We start from the raw sequence: 16,271 nt of genomic DNA on the forward strand, positions 1-16,271 counted from the left end.
CTTGCGAATGAGATCGGGTGAAGGTGACCGTTTTCATCTGCCTGTGATAGACAGGCACCTAGTCCTTTGAGAGAAGCATCGACCTCGAGAACAAACTCTTTTCCAAACTTCGGATAGGTTAGCACTGGAGTTGAGGACAGTCTTTCTTTCAGTTTTTGAAAGGATTCTTCTGCTTTGTCTGTCCACACAAACTTTGGATCCAGCATAGTCTTCTCAGGCTTCCTCTTTCTCTTCTTTTGCGACTTCTGTCCGATTAGTGCATGAAGAGGAGCTGTCAGTCTTGTGAAGTCAGGGACAAACCTCCGATAGTACGACGCAAGGCCAAGGAAAGACCTCAACTCTGATCCATTCTGGGGTGTTGGCCAACTCTTGATTCTCTCCACCTTGCTTGGATCGACCATCACGCCCTTCTCGCTGACGATGTGTCCTAAGTGGGCAACTTCTCCCCTGAACAAGTGACATTGTTGGTAGGCATATGTGTCATGTTGGGACACTCCCTTATAAAGTGTCCCTTCTGACCACAATGAAAACATCCACTACTCACCCTCCTTCTCTGAGGTTTGGCATTTTTCAATCGTGTAACCTCCCCTCTCAGCTGTTCTAGTTCAGTCATAATAGTTGTCTGTTGGTCTACCATCTGTTGCAGAAGATGTGCAGAATCTGATGTGACCACCCGTCCGACCTCGACGTCCGCTTCTCTGATTCTGGTACGCTGAGCTGTTGGAGACTCCTGGAAAAGCTGGAGTGCCTCTGCTCTCATCCTATTGAACCCACTGGGCCCATGAGTTAATTGGATGCGTCTCAACTCCCTCCTGACCCAAGCCTCACGTGCGCCATTTACAAATTGGTCACTCAAAGCTTTGTCTTTTAATTGTGCCAAAGCTTCACCTTGGGCTTGGGTGATTGCTGCCTTCTCCAGCTTTATGTATAGGCGTATCAAGGCCCGGCTGAAGTCACAAAGCGATTCCCCTTCTCTCTGTACGCGGTTATGGAACTTGCTGCTCAACGACTGTGTATTTTCCTCGTAGCCAAAACATAGTTTAAGACATGCTACAACTTCATCAAAATCACGTCTTCGGGATTCACTAAGGCACATAATTTCCTCCCTTGCCGGTCCTGCAAGGTGATCTACAAGAAGTCTGGCCTTACTGCCCATTTCCATGTTGTGTTGAGCAGTGATCTCATAGAACTCCTCAAGCCATTCCGATAGTGCAATGTCGTTTGCGTGTTGTGGTATTCCCCTAAACTTGGGCAAGTTGCTCTGGAGAATGCTCTGTAGCCCAATGGAACGACGAAAGAACTGTGACAGCATGTCCATGTCTGAAGGTTGCTCCCTTGGTGTCATAGTAGGTCGTGTGGATGATGCTGTCGACGTGGTAGTTGTTGTTGTTGTTGTCACAGTTGTTGTCGTAGATGTAGGGGCCATTTTCCTGCACTTAAATGTGTTAATTATGAAATTCAACAGGAACAATAATATTTCACAACAAGCAAACTTAAACGAACAAATCATCAATCATGTGTATCATTACATGAACATGTTCTTCAAATTCATTAATGGTCACAATGTATCTGACCGAGGCTGTTGAATGTTCACTGTCTGTCCAATGTTCACTTTTGCCTCCGGACGTTGCTGACACCAAATATCGCCAGCCGACGACGTCACGGCCGCAAGAAGTTGGAGGTTGGTCAGTATCCGTGCAGATGATCTCAGTCCAGTTGTCCCTCGCCGTCAGTCATCCCACTTCTGACACCATTGTTGAGATTCAGAAATGACAACAGCTAGGGAGTCCAACGTAAACTTTAGTCTTGCATTTATTCACCAAAGAAAACACAGCCCCTGTACAAGAACAAAATTTGAACGAAATATAATTAGCATAAAGCCTCTGGAGCAAAATGTAATAACAAACAATTCATGGTTTCATTTGCTTTCTTCCATTAAACAGAACAAATTAAAGTGTAAACATTGCAATAGTTTCCAACTCAACACGAGTCATCAATTAATACATTATTCAATTTTCAATAATAATTCTTATTATGTGCAATATCATGAAAGGTAGCTTAACTGTTTTAATTGTCTGTAGCAGTATAGTTGCCATAATTAATTAGAACATATATAGGACAGAAGAATATTGTACATTTTACATCATTTCGTGCAATAATCGGTTTACAATTGCATGTATATTAGGTCATATATATATATCTATACACAATAGAGCCAAACTCCACTCACCGGCCAATACTATAACGACGAAGCAACACTAACGCTATATGCTGTCGTCCGACCCCTGATCATAAACAAAGCTTCCACCTTATTGTAGAAAGTGTAGTTCATCAAATAAGGAGATTTCACCACATGCAGCCCTAAAGGTAACAACAATAAAATAACAATTCTTACTTCACAATAATGACTTTGTGAAAACTGCATGACACAATGTAATTACATTCAAATATATATATATATATAAATCCTCTTTGGTAGTCATTCTTTTAATTGACTTTGTTTAACAGAAACATGTTTCAATCTATATAAAGACAAACTTAAAATTAATTTAATTTGTCAGAGTAATTATCATTTCATCATTATCAGAAATTCAAGCATAATAATCTACTTTATAAAGCATGATACATGTAATGCAAATGAAATAAGTTAATCACATTTATCATAAAGTGTCATTATATCAGTGTACATACAACATGGTTCAACAATCCTCAACTTTCACTATCTTATCTTCAGCAATTCATAAAATGTGACATCCATTAATAATATGAAATATATATAATAATCATCAGTTCCAACAGTATAAATCAACTTACATGAATTGTGATCTGCCAGAAGTAAATAACAATCTCCATTAGCAGGCACAAATTAGTGCTTCTCTCCTCTCTCTCCAATCTACAATGTCTCTCTGTCCCTGCTATAGCAGCTCTGGGTGCACAGACCCCGAACAAAAGAAAATCACTCATCCACTAAAACTTACAATAGGATCCCCAATCATGCCTATAGGGTATCAGTACATTGGGCAATACAGGTACCCCCAAAAAGGCGGGAAAGTAAGGCTATTGTCTGATGAGGAAGGGGGGGGGGGTAGCTTACATTGTAGACTGCTCCACCTACAATTCCTTATACACTAATGCACCAATACACTATAATACATTATGGCATAATTACCTCAACATTCCATACACGCACGTACAGGATCATGTTTCCGTTCGATAAAGAAGTTATTTGCGCAAACAAGTAAACATAGTTTGTAAAGGATGGTTCGGTATAAACGAGAGAGGGGGTGTGAAGAAATACACATTCGGCATAGTGTGCACTCGAATTTAATCAACCGAAGAATATCTTTTCAAAAAGATCTGTGACATGAGTAACCATGCGGTTAATGATAATCCATTTGTACAAATATTAGCGTTCATCAATCAAAGCATAATTAATGTAATATCTAGGGGCCGAGACAGAAAGAGGTGCAGAGGTACAAGAGGGTAGCAGGGGTAGCAGCTCATGTTCAGGGAAGGGTTATCGCTTTGCAAATATGGGTACCCCCCCCCCCTCCCTGGTGTGCAATGCGCCAAAAATAACGCTCTGTGAATCCATCTGTTTGTTTTTTTTTCATGGGAGAGACCAACAGATAGAAGGAAGAGTAGGAGGGGGAGGGAGGAAGAGAGAGAGAGAGAGAGAGAGAGGGAAGGGGGAAGGGCGGGGAGATATATAGAGAGAGATGAAATTGAAGGGACAGGTGAAAACAACAAATACAGATGACAGGACCCTTTGCCGTAGCCCAGTGGTTAACCTGTTTATTAATTTCTATTTCATTGATTAAGAAATTATAATCCCCCTTGATACCAATGTTTCGCCAGTATGATTTTTACATACCCCTGCTCTCTTTCACATTTTCGAACCTACCCAATGCATTTATTTCCCCTCTCTCTCTCTCTCTCTCTCTCTTCTCTTTCTCTCTCTCTATCTTGTTCCTTCTGTACAAATATTGTAGCCTGATATGACTCTAAGAACAAAGTTCTAGCTAATCCTTTTTTTATAGCGGTTTTAACAATTATCTTCAGATTAGTATACTAATAACTTTGTCAAACATTTCAAAACAGGCTCGCATGAAGAATTAGTATGAGGTTTTTAGGTTTATTAAAATGTATATGAAATTAAGAATATTACATACATGTATTTAATTGCAACACACAATATTTATACAAGATTTGATAAGTGTCATCTGCTTTTGTACCTCAAATTTTGCTTAGCTACGATCAGCTAACATATCAAGCTGGCCACTCATCTGGCTCACGAACCATTGTCAAGGCCCTAGTCCACTATGCCACGTTGCCAATTTGACAACCAATAATCCTATCCAAGTCATCCAAACGCCTGGTGACCAAAAGTTTCGGTGTGTATGTGTCACAGGTATTAGAAATTATATCGCTCTTTTGTTCAAATATTAACAATGGGAACTTTATAAAAAAAATCTATATTAGACGATAACAATAAAAAAAAAATTAAATACATTGTGAAAGAATGTGGGGAAGTGGTCTCAGAATTCATAACCTTCGTCAAAGTAGATTGTGTAAATCAAAGTTCAGACCCGAGCTAAAAATCGCCAATTCGAATGAAAATTTGATAAATGGTAGTACCCATAACCACAACCTGAATTCTTTGTTCAGTCTTGTCAAATTGAAATTAACACGCAGGGAAGGATGAGCATACTGACTGTTATAAACATTACACCGATGTGTGTCGACGTTCTCCTAATACATTACAGACGTTTTATTTCGGTTGTAACCTGGCGCTGTTCCATACCGTGAGAATGATTCTAATGAGCACCCTAAATAATATATTTTAACATGTGTAAACTTTTCCAAACATTCAGTTAAACGAGAAATTGCATGTTTGTTTGGCGATATCGTATTTAGTAATGATTGAAATATTCACTTTTTGTTTTCTTCAAGTTCGCATTGTCCATAAAATGCGGCAAACATATCGATTGTTTTTGTATTAAATAATAAGAATATTTTTTTGGATGTAGTCAATTTGTCAATAAATCGAGTTGGTACCACATTTGGGAGAAAGAGACACTGCAATAACATCGAATTGATAAAGCATTTGATGTAATAATAATATAATATAATAATAGCCTAATAGTCCACTCCAAATTTTATTAAATCGAAACGGAAATTCTTTTTGCCCAATTGATCGTGAGCCCGGCAGTCACTGAGCAGCGCCAGATCGACGTTGCTCTATCCCTTATTGTTGAACGCCAAACAAGGTAGCAACAACTCCCATCTTTTAACGTCTTTTGGTATGACGCGGCCGGGGTTCGAACCCACGACCTCCCGGTTGTTAGGCGGACGCTCTACTGACTGAGCCAACACTCCGGTATGTGTACATGTAGATTCATTTACGTCATAATAAATGCCTGTAAAGCAAGAACAATAAAGTGATCAATATAGGTGGCTCACTAGCTGTTACAGCAGTGGTATTGTAACCGGAAGCTCCCGGGCTCCAAACCATGGCAATTATGCAGTATCGCCCTGAGGTCAAGCATAACTCCTCATTACCAAGTCTATCGGAGAGGATTAAAAATTGTCGGTCCCCTGGTTGCTTATTTACAAGCAAATGCATGCTTCCATAGCCTTTGGGGAAAAAAAATCATCATCTAAATATGTTTTGTCAAGGCTTATATCATCTGATTATTTTTTTTTTATCTATGGAGGTCGAGTTTCCAGGGTTACACGATGGAATCCTTATTTTGTTGGAAATGGAAATAAACGAAATGAAAAAAAATTGAAAATGAATCCTTTTTACGTAATAAGAGCTCTGGAAAGGGTTGGTGATCGAATTGAATTGAATTTATTTATTCAACACCATTGAAAAATTGAAACATTGAAACTATAGATATATAAATGTACAATGACAATGTCATTATAACATAAATACATGACATGAATTATAAAAATGTATGTTCTACAGCGATATCACATGTACATTATAACAAAATTAAAAATAGGTTTAAGTAATTTTAGAGTAAAGAGTTCGCGAATTTGTCATTCAAATTAATTTGTCTTGCGTTCAAATTCGACGGTTTTAGTGCAGTCAAATTTATTTCTGGTTTATATTCCTTTTTCTAGAATTCAAATTTATGGAATTTTCGTTAAAATCTACGTATGTTTCATTAAAATTAATGAACAATGTGCTTCTTTCGCTATTTGGTCATTCGATTTGGCGCATCACGATTAATATAAATAATGAATCTAACTTTATTCATCCACAATCTAGATTTCCTGAAACTTTCCTAACACCAGAAACACACTGAGTTGGACCGGACCACGAACCAAGTTATTGCCCGGAGAGGAATAGGGAGGGGGCACTTTAAAATTTTGATTTACTCTTTGAGTTCTATAATATTTTAGATATTGAAAATCGATAGTGTTTATATTTCATAGGCTTAAATATTTATTTATACAACTAAACAATATGTCTTTCTCTGTATTCACATTACGAGGTATAATGCATGGAAAAGTAAAAATCTTGAAACTCTTCATTGGCTGAAATTGAAGAGCTTCTTGGTGCCTCGATATGGCTACGGATAAAGCTATTTTCTACAAACGATTTGGAATCTCGCTTGCTCACCTTCCCGTACCCGAGCAGTCTAGAAGACGAGATTTGGAATTTCGCTTTCTCACCTTTTTGTACCCAAGAAGTCGAGAAGACGAAATTTGGAATCTCGCTTTCTCACCATCTCGTACCCGAGAAGTCGAGAAAGCGAGATTGGGAATTTCGCTTTCTCACCATCTCGTACCCGAGAAAACAAAAAGAACGCAGAATTCATTATCTCGTCATCTCGGTGGCACTTTTAAGCTTCCGTGGTGGAGAGACCGCGCTGTTTGTGGGATCGATGCGTGTGAAAGAAGAATAAAAACAAAGAACGGACTGAATCTGGACTATTTCCTTCGCGGCAGTGCTTTCAATTTTTCACGACGGTGCTTTTGTCGGTCGCGTGACCAATGTTTGTGATCAGGTGACTAAATCAGGTACTAAATTCACAGTGCGCGAAAATCTGATAAGAAGAATGATATGAGGATGAGGGAAAGAGAAAGTGATAGAATGATAACAACAAAGAATAACATAAGAGAAGGTGATAGAAGGAAGAAACAAAGAATAACATAAGGAAAGAAAAAAGAGAAAGTGATAGAACGATAAAAACAAAGAATAACATAAGAGAAGGTGATAGAAGGAAGAAACAAAGAATAACATAAGGAAAGAAAAAGAGAAAGTGATAGAACGATAAAAACAAAGAATAACATAAGAGAAGGTGGTAGAAGGAAGAAATAAAAGAAATACTTTATCAGGAAAGACAGAATGAGAAAGTGATAGAATGATAAAAAAAAAGAATAACATGAGAGAAGTTGATAGAAGGAAGAAATAAAGAACAACATCAGGAAAGACTGAAAGAGAACATGATAGAAGAAAGAAAAAAGGGAAGCGTAAGGAAAGAAAGGAAGAGGAATTAATAGAATAATAAGAACAAAGAATAACATAAGAAAAGGTGATAGAAGAAAAAAAAGATTAACATGAAAGGAAAGATAAAAAGAAAAATGGTAGAATGATAATAACAGGGATTTCGAGGGAACTGCACCCACGTTGCCGTTTTCACGCCGACAGGGATTCACGGAAATTGCCCCCTGATTCCCGTCGTGTGATTTGGAAGGGAACGTGGGCCGAGAAGCTCGCCCATGCGCAGGGGGGTAAATATAATGTCACGCGTATATAGTAGCCAGGCGCGTACGCAGGATTTTTCAAGGGGGGGGGTTAAAATTCATAGATCGGGCCGAAAAAATCGCAACGACTCAGCCGACCGCTTAATAAGCGGGAGGGGGGGGGGGGGGGGGGGGGGTAAGAGGACACTTTTTTCTGGGGGGGGGGGTCTGGAAATTTTAAAAAATTGACATTTGGCTCCGTTGGGGGGAGGTTAGGTCACCTTTTTAGGTCAGCTGTGGGAACAATTTTTTTTTTTTTTTTTTTTTTAGTTAAAAAAAAAATCCAAAGGGGGGGGGGGGGTGTTTACACACATAAAATACCAATGGGAGGGGGTTAACCCCCAAGTCATCACGATCATCAGGATTCTACTCCATATGTCATAATAGGGAGGATAATTGCTCTGTAGATCCTGACTTTGAGTCTCCTAGAAATATCTTGGTTGGACCAGATGAAACTTTTCAGCCTTCCGAATGCCCATGCAGCCAGTTTTTGTCCGTCTCTTCACGTCATCTTCTATGGAAGGAACTGTGCTGCCGAGAAAGACAAATTTATTCACTTTCTAAATGTTGGTGTTGTTAAGTGAAATATTTTGTTGATCCTCTGTCATGACTTTGCATTTTGTTGCATTGATTTTCATTCCCCATCTTCTACATGCCTTCTCCAGTCCATTTGTTGAGATTTGGAGGTTTTCAAATACGAGTTCCATAAGGGTGGTGTCATCTGCATACCTGATGTTGTTAATACTGTCACCATCTGTATTCCACCATCTAGTTGTTGGATGTCCGATCATCTCATATTCCAGAAATAGATTGAAGAGACTTGGAAAGAGGATGCAGCCTTGTCTTACCCCAGTTATGACGTCAAACCATTCAGATATCTTTCCATTCACCATAACCGAGCATTTGGTTTGTTTGTACATGCTCTCTATGAGGTCAACTAAAGACTTGTCAACTCCAATGGAACGCAGACATTTCCAGAGAGGTTCGCGCCATAGTCAAATGCTGCTTTAAAGTCAACAAAGTTCAAGTGGATTGATATCCTTCTTTCTCTGGCCTTTTAGATGATTTGTCTAACGACAAACACAATATCTGTGGTGCCCCCAGTGGCGGATCCAGGGGGGCCCGCCCCCCCCCCCCCTTGAGAAAAAAACAATCATGTAAAATTACGTGATTTTTACCTTTTTTGGGGGGTTGGCCCCCCCCCCCCCTGGCGCTTAAGGGGGTGGGGGGTGCAAATTGATTTTTTTTTGGAGGATCAAAAAAAACAAAAAAAAAGTGCTCACTACCCCCCCCCCCCCCCCCCCCCCCCCCCCCCCCCCCCCCCCCCCCCCCCCCCCCACTGAGAGACTTTTCGGCCGGCGCGATTTTCAAAAAAAAAAAAAAATTGTGCCTCCTCCCCTAAGAAATCCTGGATCCGCCCCTGGGTGCCCCTACAGCTTCGGAATCCACATTGTTCCTCTGTCAGATGATTCTCAATGGTTCCCTGTATTCTCATGAGGACCATTCTACAGAAAACTTTCCCGGGTATGGAGAGTAGCGTTATAGCCCTGTAGTAGGATGGATCCAGAATATAGAATTATAGAATCACAGGTAAATTGTGTAAATCGATATTCAGCCTAAGGTAAGCATTTGATAAATGTATTCTTGGTTCAGTCATTTGTTCAGTTATTTCATACTTTCTGCATTCTATTTTTTCATATATTTCTTCAAGTTTCATACATATATAACTTTTACTAGGGTTGTATTATGCTCTTTAAAAGAAGTAAGGACACAGCCCGGCTCCGATGCCCCTGCGTGTGATCATTGCACACACACATTATACTGATCCAGCTAGCAGAAAGGAATGATAAAAACAAACTTATTTCTGAATTATTTTGTTCGTATCTAACCCCCTATCACTGATTACCCTAGAAGGCGTCACGATGAATTGAATTTTAAACGATACGTCTGGTTAGAGCCAATAGGGCGTTAGATTCATATATATTATCGTACAGTTCATGCCTTTCTGTCTCTGAAGGCGTGGGTATTAAAAGATATGTGTAGCAGGCAATTGTGCACGCACGTACAGGATCATGTTTCCGTTCGATAAAGAAGTTATTTGCGCAAACAAGTAAACATAGTTTGTAAAGGATGGTTCGGTATAAACGAGAGAAGGAGTGTGAAGAAATACACATTCGGCATAGTGTGCACTCGAATTTAATCAACCGAAGAATATCTTTTCAAAAAGATCTGTGACATGGTTAACCATGCGGTTAATGACAATGCGTTTTAACATGCGTGCGATGTTTTGTACAAATATTAGCGTCCATCAATCAAAGCATAATTAATGTAATATCTAGGGGCCGGGACAGAAAGAGATGCAGAGGTACAAGGGGTAGCAGGGGTAGCAGCTCATGTTCAGGGAAGGGTTATCGCTTTGCAAATATGGGTACCCCCCCCCCCTCCCTGGTTTGCAATGCGCCAAAAATAACGCTCTGTGAATCCATCTGTTGTTTTTTTTTCATGGGAGAGACCAACAGATAGAAGGAAGAGTAGGAGGGGGAGGGAGGAAGAGAGAGATAGAGAGAGAGAGAGAAGTAGAGAGAGAGAGAGAGAGAGGGAAGGGGGAAGGGCGGGGAGATATATAGAGAGAGATGAAATTGAAGGGACAGGTGAAAACAACAAATACAGATGACAGGACCCTTTGCCGTAGCCCAGTGGTTAACCTGTTTATTAATTTCTATTTCATTGATTAAGAAATTATAATCCCCCTTGATACCAGTGTTTCGCCAGTATGATTTTGACATGCCCCTGCTCTCTTTCACATTTTCGAACCTGCCCCATGCATTTATTTTCCCCCCTCTCTCTCTCTTCTCTTTCTCTCTCTGTCTTGTTCCTTCTGTACAAATATTGTAGCCTGATCTGACTCTAAGAACAAAGTTCTAGCTAATCCTTTTTTTATAGCGGTTTTAACAATTATCTTCAGATTAGTATACTAATACCTTTGTCAAACATTTCAAAACAGGCTTGCATGAAGAATTAGTATGAGGTTTTTAGGTTTATTAAAACGTATATGAAATTAAGAATATTACATACATGTATTTAATTGCAACACACAATATTTATACAAGATTTGATAAGTGTCATCTGCTTTTGTACCTCAAAATTTGCTTTATAGCTACGATCAGCTAACATATCACTGAAGCTGGCCACTCATCTGGCTCAAGAACCAATCTCGAGGCCCTAGTCCACTATACCATGTTGCCAATTTGACGAGCGCTGATCATTTCCAAGTCATCCAAGCGCCGTGTAACGTAACGTTTTCGGTGCGTATGTGTCACAGGTATTAGAAATTATATCGCTCTTTTGTTCAAATATTAACAATGGGAACTTTAAACAAAAAATCTATATTAGACGATAACAAAAAAAAAATTAAAGACATTGTGAAAGAATGTGGGGAAGTGGTTTCAGAATTCATAACCTTCGTCAAAGTAGATTGTGTAAATCAATGTTCAAACCCGAGCTAAAAATCGCCAATTCGAATGAAAATTTGATAAATGGTAGTACACATAACTATGGAGGTCGAGTTTCCAGGGTTACACGATGGAATCCATATTTTGTTGGAAATGGAAATAAACGAAATGAAAAAAAATGAAAATAAATCATTTTTACGTAATAAGAGCTCTGGAAAAGGTTGGTGATCGAATTTAATTTTATTTATTTATTCACCACCATTGAAAACATTGAAACAATAGATATATAAATGTACAATGACAATGTCAATATAACATAAATACATGACATGAATTATAAAAGTGCATGTTCTACAGCGATATACATGTACATTAAAAGTTAAAAAAAATAGGTATAAGTAATTTTAGTGTCAAGAGTAAAACAATAGATGCCTATTTACAATGAGTTTGTGATCGATGGTAAAATATAGTAAAAAATAGCACATGTGCTACTCGAGTCGGACTCTCGTTTCTAAAGCCTGAAATAAAGTTCATTGAAAAATACACGATGGGTTTCCAAATCATATAAAGGAGATTTGTGTACAGTATTACAATAAAAAAAAAAAAAGACTGGTTACTATATACAACTATATGATTACAAGGTTATAATTCGTGGTTTTCACCTAATAGTAATTTTGTAAGTTTTTTTTACGAAAAAGGGTTCTTGATCTCTCAATTCTTAGATCAGTAGGAAGCATATTCCAAAAATTACTACCAACAAACGAAACTGAAAACTTCCCTTGGTCTGTTTTGAATAAAAGAAGACGTAATTGTCGACCCGTTTTTGTCTTGTGGAATATTCATGTTGTATCATACTGCAATAATGTTTTAAGGATTGAGGTAATCGTGCATTTATCAAATCAAACACAAAAGTACAAATAGATAATTCATGCAATTTAAAGACATTCAACAATTAAATGTCATGAAACAGTGCATCAGTATGAGAACGATGTGGCTTGAAAGTTATAGCACGTACAGCGATCCTTTGAGTACAAAATATACAATTCAAGTGTGATTTATAAGTACTACCCCAAACCTCGATGCCATATGTAATACGTGGCTGTATCAGAGTTTTATACAACAGTATCAATATATGTTTAGGAACAAAGTGCCATAATTTAAAGAGGATACCGACCTTTCTCTCTGTATACAGTCATTAACAGATTTTATATGTGAATTCCATGTTAAATATCTGTCAATGGTAATGCCAACAAATGTCGCTTTTTCCACTTCTCTTAATTCTGCCTCAGATATTTTTAATCTCCCTCTAAGCACGGCCTTTCTTCTATGACTACTAAAGAACATGAAATTGTTTTTTGACGCATTGGTAGTAAGCTTATTTGCAGTGCACCAATTCTGTATTGATTTTAAATGTTCATTTACTTCACACTCATCTATTCGATCTAAAAGTATGAACAATATTAGAATCATCTGCAAATAGTCTGAAATTGAAATAACTTGTCACAGTTGGCAAGTAATTTATATAGATTAAAAACAGATTTGGTCCTAAGACAGAACCTTGTGGTTCACCACATTTGATATGTCTACTTTCTGATGATGACTCTTTGTATTTTCCAACTGCATTCTGTCACTAAGATAGCTTTCGAGCCATTTCTGTGCATGTCCGAGGATGACACAAAAGAATAGCTTTTTAAATAATATGTTATGGTTTATTGTGCCAAAAGCCTTTTGAAAGTCAAGAAAAACACCAAGCGTAACACATCCTTGGTCCATACTAATCATTACTGTATTCATAAGATTAATAACTGATTTATTATTAATTATAACTATTAATATTTATAATTGATTAATAATAATAGATTAATTATTTCTCAGCCAAGAGTTCTTGGTTCTTGACGTTTCGATTAGTATGCTCTTATCGTCTTCAAAAGAAGACATACACATTCAATCTGTTGGAATTCTCACGTATTCCGTATGAAAATAAAGATGTCTAGATTATATCTTCGTGGTCTTACATTTACTAGATTGTAGAGCCCAACGTCAGTATCATTGTATGTGTGTTTATTACATAATGTGTATGTTTGTGTTCATCTTTGCTCCTTTCATTGTACTTGGATTTCATTTTCAATGGCTTTCTTTTTATTCCCAATCTCTGATCCTGTTCTCTCCCTTTCCACTTCTTTGTTTCTTCTTCAGGGAAACAACAAAGAGTACTAAGGAAAGAAAAGAGGCATAGATGATAGAAGAGAAATTGATAGAAAGAACATAAAAGAGCGCAGTATATTCTTGTGACTTTATGGGGTATTGGAAGTGCTTAGGTCATTTTCTTTATGGGGGGGGGGTATATTTTCTCAATTCATGTTGTCCGGTTACTTCAAAGATTGAGGTCCATCTACAAGATTTAGAGTATTCTTTGATGTTCTAAGGCATTTAAGTTACGTAATATTAGGGTAATGTTCGTCGTGTAAATATATGCTGTTTGTGTTTGTATTTGTATTTATTAGAAAAGTTAATTCACATGATTTCGTTTTACAATACATTGGCATGATGTATATTACAAATGTATATACCAAAAATCAGTTAATAGATACAGGTACATGAAAACAATATAAATAATAAAGAAAAATCTCGACGAAATCAAAAGGTGATACGTATACATACCGTACATTTCACTCGTATTGTAAAAGCATGTTTAAATATTACTTCAATTAAGATTAGATGTTTAGAAAATTACAAACGGTAATGCATATAAACAAAATTGTGTTGATAATGTACCTGCCTGTGTATTGCATATTTCATAGCACATACTTTTAACGGAAAGAATAATACATTACGGAAATTAAAATGTAAGTTATTTTGGGGCACTGTTGTTCGAGGCTTGCTAGAATATTGATGAAGTGACTTCTGAATCAATAAAAAAGCAAGTGCTTCGGTGCATACCTTTTTGCTGAATTCTCCTAAACAACTTATTCTATGTGACGCTTACTCATTTTCTAAAGTAATGACAATTTGGGAAATGCTAAAGTATTCAGGACTATGTTTACTACGTTTATAATTTATTTACCTTAGGAGAACTGTTTACACCTATGTACGGTATTTGAGGCTAGGTAGCGTATTTGACAATTGATTTCAACCAGGAATTTGATGAAGGTTACGTGCAATATTTCACAAATCTTTTAAGACTTATATCATATTATAAATGACGATGATTTATAACGGAGGGGTAGAATATATATATATATATATTTATATTTACATATATCAGAGAGAGTGAGAAAAAAAGATAGACATTGAAGAGAATGACGTAAAAGGGAGAGACAGGCAGAGAGAATAATTACCAATTAAATATAAAATATTTTATCCGAAGGGGAGGCTTCAACATTTTCTTTTTACCATTATAATATAAAATCAATGGGAGAGTTTTGAAAAATAATCATACTGACTTGGTACCATCAAGTATTTGCATTAAAAAAAAAATCATTATCAGGTGTACAATTACACACACACACACACACACACACACATGCATTCACTTACACTATTATTACTGTGGATAACTTTTACACTATAAATTTAAAAATATCTCATCCTGATGCTAAATGAGAGTATTTCAACCTGGTATATCTGCATGGTTCTTTCTGTGTTAAAAAAAATGAATATCATGGAGAAATCTGAGAGTTTAGCGCTGTAAGTATCTGAAAAAATATAATCGCCAGTAACAATGAAAACAATTCCATAGTAAACGAAATTCACGATCGGAGCACAAATCACGCGTTACTATATTTTAATTTTAATTCATAAAATAATAATTTATTACGCGTCAATTCAGGAAGATTAAATATCATGAAAGACACTGGCACTGCTGTAAATTCCAAGTTAAAGCAACAACTGATGTCAACATTTATGGAATTCCAAAGGCTTAAGCAAAATGGAATGTTTACTTTTATTTAAACATACACTATCCTTCATTTAGAAATGAAGCGTAATACAAAAGTTGAGTAAAAGTAATAATAATGATGATTAAATTACTACTTCTACTATTACCACAACTACTACTACTACCATCTTCAGTGTTGTTCTTCATGAAGGCCCTTTAATTAGCACAACACCAACAATTGTCAGATACCCATTAACACCTGGGTGGACTGTAGCAATGTAGGATTATATGTCTTGCCAAAGAGCATAATTGCTGGGCTAGGATTTGAACCCTCAACCCTTGGAGTGAGAATCAATTGAATGAACCACTATACCACGACATATTCCCACGTACCTCGCTTTCACGCTATGGGTCTTTGGTTGAATTGTGCTATTTATCTAAAGTCGGTGTATCATTCCATAAATGAACATAAATAGGCTGTTGCCCATGGAGTTAAAATAAAATTCTCTTATCTCTTTCCATGAAAACATTGTAACAATACGATTTATTTGGTTTATATCTTTCCAGATTTTTATTGATCATTGTAATTATTGATTGAATATGTTCTGAGAAGATATATTTCTCAAGAATAAATCTCATTGTTACCATCATGATAAGAAAAGAATTTATACTAATTTTTACTCCGACTTCCTGAGTATAGATAAAACGAAACAGAGGTCGAAGGTTTATGAATGGTCAAGTTTGATAAAGTGGTAGTGAAGGTACCTTTATTTCTTATTTTAAATACATGTGGAAAATTCCGTTTGAAAGTTGCTGAATGGCAGGAAGCAAGATGATTGGTCACAATGGTGATGAATCATTCAATGATGATAATATAAATAATGATAATAATACAAATAATAATACACATGATAATATTAATAATGGTGATACAAATAACAAATACAGTAATAATAAATATAATTATTAATAACTATCATATTTCTGTCGGCACATTTCAGACTGAATCATTGATAAACCATATGAATTCATTTCCCAAAACATTTACGTAAATTTAAAAATCCGTTAACTACTGAATTCTCATGTTCCCTAGGACTTGTCGGAAACAGGAAGCATCCTGTTCCATTAAACAGTGGGTTATGGTCATTTTCACAGGGGCTAATGAAAAACAACAATTAATT

At 36.9% G+C, this 16,271-nt stretch overlaps 1 protein-coding gene across 1 annotated transcript; it reads right to left on the minus strand.

Moving 5' to 3' along the window:
* Nucleotides 1–427: 427 nt before the first annotated feature.
* LOC105445870 lies at nt 428–3,177 on the minus strand. Its single transcript, XM_011681969.2, has 3 exons — nt 2,815–3,177; nt 2,231–2,361; nt 428–1,837 (listed from the first exon to the last, which is right to left on the minus strand). Exon 3 carries the CDS (start codon nt 1,508–1,510, stop codon nt 428–430), a length of 1,083 nt encoding a protein of 360 aa, XP_011680271.1. The 5' UTR covers nt 1,511–1,837; nt 2,231–2,361; nt 2,815–3,177.
* Between the last annotated feature and the right edge of the window lie 13,094 nt (nt 3,178–16,271).

The sequence above is a fragment of the Strongylocentrotus purpuratus genome, unplaced genomic scaffold (assembly GCF_000002235.5).
Source record: "Strongylocentrotus purpuratus isolate Spur 01 unplaced genomic scaffold, Spur_5.0 spur5_scaffold_18, whole genome shotgun sequence".
NCBI lineage: Eukaryota > Metazoa > Echinodermata > Echinoidea > Camarodonta > Strongylocentrotidae > Strongylocentrotus > Strongylocentrotus purpuratus.